General features: G+C 38.9%; 1 protein-coding gene across 5 annotated transcripts in view; it reads right to left on the reverse strand.

The window, feature by feature from the left end:
• The window catches only part of CFAP206 (cilia and flagella associated protein 206), a 40,562-nt gene extending 33,280 nt beyond the window's left edge, over positions 1–7,282 (reverse strand). For 2 of the 5 annotated variants that reach the window (XM_012750968.3, XM_076003123.1), the window contains exons 1-5: positions 7,164–7,282; positions 5,686–5,794; positions 4,988–5,071; positions 1,735–1,825; positions 73–261 (exon numbers count right to left, since the gene is read on the reverse strand). In XM_012750968.3, coding sequence (XP_012606422.2) covers positions 73–261; positions 1,735–1,825; positions 4,988–5,071; positions 5,686–5,794; positions 7,164–7,270 — 580 coding nt within the window. In that variant the 5' untranslated portion in view covers positions 7,271–7,282. Of the gene's footprint in view, positions 1–72; positions 262–1,734; positions 1,826–4,987; positions 5,072–5,685; positions 5,799–6,975 lie in introns of all 5 variants that reach the window. The other 3 variants (XM_012750969.2, XM_012750971.3, XM_012750970.3) reach the window with 3 other exon arrangements.
• Between the last annotated feature and the right edge of the window lie 2,585 nt (positions 7,283–9,867).

Genomic DNA, 9,867 nt, shown 5'->3' on the forward strand with positions numbered 1-9,867 from the left:
CATATAGGATCATCATACTGTATATGATCATATATTTTTACCTATGGAATGGAAATTGTTTATGTCTTTTACCTGTTGCTTCTCTGACAATCTTGATGTCTGTCGGGGATCCCAGGCCGGAGCGCAGTAACACAAAGCTGACAATCTTCCGGTAGAGGCTTTCTAACTCTTCCTTAGTACATGCTCTGTTATCTGTAATTTCTCTGCTGACAGAGCTTATTCTAGAATCTAGGACCCGGTGATGTTCTTCAAGAAACTCATCTAAAATTGGCAAATAACAATGTTCCATATATTGGATATTTAGAAATTTTCTCACATAAGGACCAGAGAAAAACTGGCTTAAGTGTGGTAATTCTACTGCATGAAAACAAGTACTTTCGGAAGATAAAATAATGAAGTAAAAAACAGTGGCCAGCAAGTAACCTGAAGCCAGTGGGAAAGATTTGTATTACAGTGATTTCAATGGACTACTTTGTCAAAACACCTCAGACTTTAGACAGCCAATCCAAACAGTATATATCAGGAAGGGCGAAAACCTTCCAGTCAAGCAGAAAGTAGAAAAGACTATTTCTACAACATACATATGTATATATAATATATGTGAATATACATGTGTAATATATATTTATACTGTATGTAAGCCCATGTAGTATACTATATGTAAGCATATATATAGTAGTATAAATATATATGTGGTGTAGGTATTCCTCTTCAATTATTTGCATTTCTATTTTGGTTCTAGATAAATTTCCTCTGAATAGCATTACTGATAATATGATGTTGCCTCAAGAAATGTATCCCTCTCCTCTCTTTCTGTGACATGCTGAGGTATAGGCTTAATTGTGGCAGGAGACTAACTTTACTAGCAGTATAATTCCTGCAACTGATTCAATAAGACACTCCATATTACTATTACAACTATACAATAATTAATAGCAATCATGCACAGTTCATACCTATAATCTTACCACAAGAGCAACTGAGAACATTTTACAAATTAAAAAAAAGAAATTAAATATCATCAATTCCATGACTATTTCATTGCTTTAAAATTTTATTATTAACCAAAAAATATATATCATTTTACATATATAGCATAACTGAAATGCTAATACACGGAGAAAAAAGACAAAGAATATCACCAAATTGTTAATGATGACTGCATTATAGTAGGGGTAGGGGCCGTATATAAAGGAATTTATTTTTCTTTTTCTCTTGTTTCCAACTTGTCTTTAATGTGTGCATTAAATTATTTACATAATGAAATATATTCTAAACTTAAATTTCCCATCATTCATTCCATTTTGGGGTAGTTATATAATTTAGGTAAGTATTATGAGATAATATAAACCAAGAACAAAAAAAATCTACGAATTAAAAACTTTCAACTTCAATAGGCTGGTTGTTTTAGTTTCTAATTATTATGTTTTAGTGCCATTAAGGTTAAAAACACAATAGATTTGGAAATGATAATTATTACAAGCATAATAATTTCAATTGACTATTAATATTCATGAAGCTATTGGTGTTTTTCCCATTTAGCCTTTCCAACATTATTACATTCTTTAAAGTTAGAAAACAAAAGAGTTTGTTTTCTTTCAAAATCTTCCAAAAGATTGACATAAAAAATTGTTAAATTCACCAAACAAGTTGTCAACCAAATGAAGCCCTTCTATCTGAAATACAATATGAAATCTTTCTGGAAAAGTATTAAAATAGGTAGATGTATGTTACCTCGACGTGTAAAATTCAAATCAAAGTAGACTTGCATCTTAATGGTGTCCAGGGATGGATTTTTACTATCCAATAGCCGAGTCACACAAAGCTAGAAAAGAATGGCCCATGAATGCTTCTAGTTACATTTTCTAAAACACTCAAGAATTCTCTAAAGTTATTTTAAAAAATAAAGGGAACATCAAAGAAATAGTTCCTGATATTTATCCACTAATAACCCCTTTCATTATTTTTTTCTCCTTGAGAACATCAGGCTTTATATTTTATCCAATCAACAACATTTATTAAGTGATAAGTTGGGCTGGATGCAATGGCTCACGTCTGTAAACCCAGCACTTTGAGAGGCCAAGGCGGGAGTATTGCTTGAGACCAGGAGCTCAACACCAGTGTGGGCAAGATAACAAGATCCCATCTTTACTAAAAATAAGAAAAATTAGCTAGGTGTGGTGATGTGCCTCCGTAGTCCCAGTAACTCAGGAGGCTGAGGCAGGAGGGTCCCTTGAGCCCAGAAGTTTGATGTTACAGTGAGCTATGATCCCGCCACTGCATTCCAGCCTGGGCAACAGAACCTGATCTTAACTCAAAAAAAAAAAAAGTAATAAGTTATTTCCCTTTATTTATTTTTTATTTTTTGAGACAGAGTCTCTCTTTGTTGCCCAGGCTAGAGTGAGTGCCATGGCGTCAGCCTAGCTCCCAGCAACCTCAAACTCCTGGGCTCAAGCAGTCCTTCTGCCTCAGCCTCCCGGGTGGCTGGGACTACAGGCATGCGCCACCATACCCGGCTAATTTTTTCTATATATATTAGTTGTCCAATTAATTTCTTTCTATTTTTAGTAGAGACGGGGGGTCTCACTCTTGCTCAAGCTGGTTTTGAACTCCTGACCTGGAGTGATCCGCCCTCCTCGGCCTCCCAGAGTGCTAGGATTACAGGCATGAGCCACCACACCTGGCCTCATTTCCCTTTAGTTAACCATATTACCATACCCAGGTGACTAATAATCTAGTAAGTGAAGGCAAGAAACCTGATGTTTTGATTAGTCTGAGCAGTCTAAATGTGAATATATGTTGCACAAAGCCTATACTCCACTCTAGAACTCTTCTAGAGTTCCTCATTACTATTTATTTGAGCCATGAAAAACACCACTCCTTTCTGATGCTGGAGGTCATGTGATTTTATAAAAAGCTGCTGCAGCTAGCTTCCTCTCATCATAAAATTTCTCTGGCTCTACTATATATTTCAAAATTTTTTTGTCCGATCTATTTTCTCCCATCCCTTCCTCCCAACAGTGGCTCATTCCTCGCCTCAGTCTTGCCTCTTTAGATTAAATAATCAACCTGAATTTTTCTTTCTTTCTGTCTTCTCCCCACCCCACTTCCTTCACTTCTCACCCCTTAGGCTTTATATACTGCAACTGGCAGGCACATGGCGGCATCACTCTCAACCCATCTCCCTGTGCGCCAGCCCTGCTTTCCTGGGAGGAGGGAGAGGAGACTGCAAGACTGATGATTGGACACTCTGTCATTGTGGAAGCCTGTGCACCTGGATCCCTACAGGTAGAGAAGTACTGTTCTAAAAGCAGACCTTAAAAAAAATTAGCTCATCCACATGATTTTTAGTTGAGGAAAAAAAGGAACAATTTTTGTCATCACTTGAATTATGTTAATACATGTATAGTTTATATGCCTGTCATATTAAAAGTATATTGAGCTTGATTCTTTCCAACTTAGTTGAGTGACAGTGGGGGAGAAAAACTCTTCTTGAGCCACAGAAAGAGAAAATCTTATTTTCTGCCCTTCCTTGATTCCCTTCCATGGCTTTCCAATAACATTTCTGACTGTCACAGTCATTTTCCCTATTGCTAAGAACAGGCTTTATATCACATTTTAAATCAGTCCAGAAAGACCTAGCTCTAGGGTATCCTGTGGAATCAGGAAATTTCCACTATAGAAACATCCTGACAACATATTCCCCTGTCCAGGCTGGGAGTGATAAAACTTCTCCCTGCCATTTTCACGAGCCCACAAAATGTCAAAATACAAATTTGGGAAAGGATGCTTCAATTCCTTTATGCGAAGGAGGGAATTAAATTCATTAAGTCCAGGAGAAAAAAAATAATAACACTGAATTTTTAGGAAATATAAACATTCACAGTGGCTCACACCCACAACCCCAGCACTCTGGAAGGATTGCTCGAGGCCAGAAGTTTGAGATCAGCTACAAAATAAAAATCGTTTTTTTTTTAAATTAGCCAGGCGTGGTGGCTTATGCCTATGGCCCCAGCTACTCAAGAGGTTGAGGAAGGAGGATTGCTTGAGACCAAGAGTTGGAGGTTACAGTGAGCTATGATCACACCATTACACTCTAGCCCTATCTCTTAAAAAAAAACCCTACAGATTAATACGTTATTAAGATTTAATAATATTCCTGATGCACGTGTGAAAAAAATAAGGAAAAAAAAAGATTTAATAAGATTAAATTCAGTGAGTCAAAATTAGAACATATGAACCACATTAAAGATGTCTAAAGTTATTGCCTTCTTTAGTTCTTAAAACTGGTTTTCAGGAACATCTACTTGATTTATAACTATGAATCATTTTGCTTTGTTGTACCTTTTCCTTTAGAATTGAAAAATATAAATTATATGGAATTGATTACATGAATCTTAATATAATACATGTTATTTAGTACTATTTAACTTTATAATATATGACAAACCAGTTAATAACATTCTCAATATAAAAGAATAATAAGGTATCACTAAAATACTATGGCAGACGCTACAACCTGCTCAGTATCCATGCCTTTCCTTCCTTCCTAACAGATCCCCAGTATGGATTAGAGCAAAGGTTTGTTTTTCTAGGAAAGAAAAAAAAATCAATGTCCCAGGGTCACTTATAATATCATTCTGGTCAATAAATGTAAGTAGATTGGAGGGATTCTGGTAAAACTATTATTTTCAGGGTAGAAAGTGATAGACCCAATCGGCACACTTTGCCTTTCCCCCTTCTTTTTGCCTGGAGGTCAAGTCTTGTGACGATGAGATGGAAGTCATATGCCAAGGATGGTGGCCCAAGAAGGCAAAAAGAACAGCCTATGTATCTGCAGATTTTGTTGTATGAGAAAAATAAATATCTCATTTGTTTGTACCACCATTTCGTGGGCTTTTGTTTCTTGCTCTTGAAGGCAAATGACTAACACAAATACTGAATTCAGAATAAAGAATTGCAAATTTGAGGATTATTGGATCATCACCTTAACAAGTTTCTGCACATCACTTTTTACGAGGGTTCTATCCATGTTAAAGCCATTACTTGGATCCAGGACAACAGCTTTCACCTAAGAGTAGGGAAAGAGTTCATTAAGTAATTTGATTTGATATTATTAAAAAATTAGTTTAATGTTTCCATTTTTTAAATAACTACCTCTTGATTACTCAGGGGTTGATTTTTCAGCTATTTTTCTTATTAACCAAATCATCAGCACCTTCGTTAGAGGTTGAAGAAAGAAAGCAATAAACATCAAACTTGAATATGGTGCTAGAAAAGTTATGGAGACATAGGCTGAAAGCTATGGCTAGACTTTAGATTGGGAAACTGTGGTATATTTTATTGTATTTTTATTGTGTATTGTTAACCAAAAGCAAGAACAGAGAAACCACAGCAAAGAGCAATTTTTACAACAACGAACAAAATGCATATTAAAAAAATTCCTACACAGGAGAACATTATTGATATTTCTAAAACTCATCAAGATCTTCTACATCAGTCTCTATAAATCTAGCACTGACATGCTCTATAAACTTTTAAAAACTATTTTTCACAAACTTGTATGATGTCAGCGTTTTCAACTGAAAAACATCTAGGAAAGCATCATAGAATCTTAAGGGGAAAATGGGCACCACATAAAAAATTTTTAATAAAGCAGTAATTCATAAAAATATCCATTCTTACCATAAAAGCAATCAGAGTTTCAGAAATAACCTCTCCATGAGTTGCACATTCTTGTACTATTTCTTGAATGATATTCTTTATAACACTTTCTGCCTGAGTGGGAGGCATTCTGGCTAAATAAAACAATGATTGGTTTTTTAAAAATTGCATTTACACATTATTTTTCCTCTTTAGATTTAGCTACTATAATCTCTGTAAAGAGTCATATTATCTATTAACGTATTAATATTTAATTATTACTATCTAGGACCCTTCTGGTTTTCATTATTTTTTTATTTTTAAAAATGAAGGACTTTATTGATGACAGAGCAATTGGGACTTCCAATGACTGAAACATTTCCCACTTGATGGTGGGCACCAAAAGTATATTTATACCATGATATTTTTAAATTGAAAAAAAAGGCTAAGCAGTATTGGAGGGGAGGTAGAATAAATGAGAAATCCAACCCCCTATCTGTGTATGCAACAGAGAACAGCTTTAAAGGGGAAATGCTGATTCCTCCACATTCCCTAAATGACCTTTCATAACTGCAACAGAATCCTGAAGAACAATTCATGCTCAGTTCATCTAAATTGTTTTCTGCACATTCAAGTAGGAGTTCACTCTTGATGAAAACATAAATGCAAAAAGTCAAAACATATTATGAGAGTTATGCACCGTGGAAAAAAACGAACTTCTGGCTATTAATTCCATTTACTATAAACCAGGAAAAAGTGGTAGGTTTTAGTGGAGTCTCCTGATTTTTATGAGTATCAGTAACTGAGCACAGGGGAACCTGGCATGTAGAGTATAACAAAGGTAACACCAGATAGATCAAGTTAATTCTCCGTATTATCAGCGTTCAGCGTAAAGTAGCATTTGGCATTTTGTCCACTAAAATCAGATTGCTTGGCTTCCATCGTGACGCCACCACTGTGAACCTGTGCGACCTTGGCACTTGCTTCGCCTCTTTAACGAGGCAGTTTCCTCACCTGAAAAATAATGGTTACTATCACTACCTCTTCCCAGAGCTGTGGTGAAGGCTACGCGAGTTCTACATAATTAGTAGTTAGAATAGTGCGTAGCGTAAAGGAAGCGCTTCTTACACGACACTTCAAGCAACGCCCCCCCCGCCCCGTGGCCTGTGTGCGCATGCGCGCTGCGGAGCCAGAAGCTCGACGTTGCTAAGGACGCTCGCCGGTGCCCTCTCCCAGAGCCCACATGCCAACCGCTAGATCTGGGGGTGCGAGCGTGGCCCAGCAGAGGCGGGAAGGCTCAGGCGCCCACGCAGTGCACGTTAGAGGGCTGACCTGCGGACCGGGGCGCCTCTGGCCGGAACTGCCCGCTGTTTCCGCTCAGCGGCGGCGTAGCAGGAGTGCTAGTGTCTGAGAGTCAAGTCTCGGCGAGGCCGGACAGGGTCCTCCAGCGGCCCAGGCTCGGCTCGCCGCCTGGCGAGACACAATTCTGGTTCAAGGGCGCGGAGCCACAGTGGACTGACCTTGGCTGGAATCGAGAGGAAGAGCAGTATCTATCCGACTCTGTCCTGAGGCCCTCACTGTGGCCTTTAGGGCAGTGGGGCGTTCTCAGCAACTGCCGCGTAACCATGGAGATCGAACGCTCAGGACCGAGGGGCGGGGCCGCGGCGGAAGGGGCGGGGCCGCGGTAGGGGAGGCGGGGCCTCGGTGGGGGAGGCGGGGCCGCGGCGGGGGAGGCGGGGCCGCGGCGGGGGAGGCGGGGCCGCGGCGGGGGAAGTGGGATAGGGTCCTATCTTGAGAGTCTTTCTCCAAAAGATGGGCGGGAAGACCTTTAAAAACAAAGAAAAAATAGAAGGACCCGAATCTCAGGCAGAGAAAGGCATATTCACTACACCTCAGTGGTTAAGATTGTCAAACACAAGGTTTCTTAAACAAGGATGTTAACTTGCTTATGTGGAAACATATAAGGAGGTTTGGATGAGAAAACTTGAGGGGTGCAAATGGAGTTCTTGTAAAAATGTCTAGTTTTAAAAAAACAAAAAAAAAAGTATTGGTTTTATTTCGCGTCTTTTCAAATGAAGTCTGTAACAAGATGCCCCAAGATACCGAAAGAGAAAACTCATTCAAGAAGCACATAAAAAGGACCCATTCGTGTCTGGGGTTGGGATAATGAGGTTTTTGTTCCTTAGTAATGTTCCTGAGGCCCACCTTCAGACTTGGAAGTGTGAAACAGGATTAAACAGACCTTAGAAGCAGAGCATTAAATAACGACATTTTTTTTTCTAATGAGTGATTTTTCTCAAATTGCAAACAAATGTGCAGAATATTATTTGCTTAGAGCATTCCCAGAATACTAGGAAATGAATCAACCCAAAAACTCAAGAATAAATAAGTCATAGTATAAAAGGATTTTATTTATTTTCCCCTTCTACAAAATTTTAAGAACACAAAATGAAAAAAGATGAATCAGTGAATTCTATTGTAAACATATCCAAACCTCTAAAACAGTGGGGGCAATAGTGGTCTTTCTTAGAATTATAAACCAGGTTCAATTTCATACACGCCTAATGAGGACAACATGATCCAAAGCATAAAAATCTTTGCTATTTATAGCATCCCTGGCAGTGATTCTCAACTTTAGAGAGTGAGGGACAACATATCAGCAATATATTGGCTGGTCCCCAAAATGAACTCTGATATGCCCTATTTGTTTATTTTGTATATGTGAAAAATGTTTCTGTGTGGCTTTCCTTAAAGGTGAATTTCTCCCTATCTTTTGCCCACTCACTCCCACACCCATCTCCCCAATCCTTAATGAATGATCAAGTCTTCATTGATGTCTCTTGAACCAGTTCACTTTTTCCATTCCCACTTCTGCATTCATTAAAGCAACTATCTTTTCTTTTCTTTTTTTTTTTTAGACAGAGTCTTGCTTTTTTGCCCAGGCTAGAATGAGTGCCGTGGCATCAGCCTAGCTCACAGCAACCTCAAACTCCTGGGCTTAAGCAATCCTGCTCCCTCAGCCTCCCGAGTAGCCGGGACTGCAGGCATGTGCCACCATGCCTGGCTAATTTTTTCTATATATATTAGTTGGCCAATTAATTTCTTTCTATTTATAGTAGAGATGGGATCTCGCTCTTGCTCAGGCTGGTTTCGAACTCCTGACTTCGAGCAATCCGCCCGCCTCGGCCTCCCAGAGTGCTAGGATTACAGGCGTGAGCCACCGCACCCGGCCGCAACTATCTTTTCTTGCCTCGATTACTGGAACAGCAAGCTAGTTGAGCTCCCTGCCTCTAGTCTGATATTCCTCCAATTCTTTCCTATGTCAAAAATATAAATCTGATCATGTCATTTCCCTGTTTAATACCTTATGAAGGCTTCTCAATGGCTTCTGGAGTAAAATTCCTTGGCATGCAAGGTCCTTCATGATCAGATCTCAGCTCACCCGTTCAACCTCAGCTTTCACAACCACCTTCTTTTCCCCTCAGCCCACGCACTTTCCATTCTCTGACCATTTTGAATTAACTTCCAATGTTCTCCGGCCTCCACACCTTTGCACTGAGGTTATTTTCTCTATTAGAATGCTCCTTTTCTTCTTCACCTGGTTAATTCTCCTGTGTCTACAGAAGCTAGCTACACTGTGAAACTTTCTCTGATCTGTAATACTGAGTTTAGGATTCTACACTTATACCTCATTCCAAAACATTTTCACTGCCTCCAAAGGAAATTCCATACTCTTTAAGCAGTAACTCTCCATTCTCCTGTTCCCCCACGACTTTCACCTGACAAAGCTCTCATTATTCTATGGAAGTCCATTTTCTTATCTGTCTGCCTCACTAGACACATTGCTCCTTGAAGGCATGGGACATGTCTTGCAGGAGTTTCCAGCACTTAAGAACAGAGCCTGGATGTAATAGTCATAGTAGACTATTTGGGTTAGAGAGGGAAGTATAGGAGTGAACGGATCATAAAAAAGGGGGCAGGAGAAAAATGTTTAGATGTCTTTAATGTCTTTACTGAAGGGTTAGGATGATTTCAGAAGGAAATTACAATTTTGGAGGAAAGGGGAAGATTCCTCAAAGAACTAAAAGTACACCTACCATTCGATCCAGAATCTCACTATTGGGTATTTACCCAAAGGAAAAAAGTCTTTTCAACAAAAAGACACCTGTACTCAAATGTTTATTGCAGCACAATTTACAATTGCAAAGATGTGGAATTAATCCA

Source organism: Microcebus murinus, chromosome 5 (genome assembly GCF_040939455.1).
Source record: "Microcebus murinus isolate Inina chromosome 5, M.murinus_Inina_mat1.0, whole genome shotgun sequence".
Taxonomy (NCBI): Eukaryota; Metazoa; Chordata; class Mammalia; order Primates; family Cheirogaleidae; genus Microcebus; species Microcebus murinus.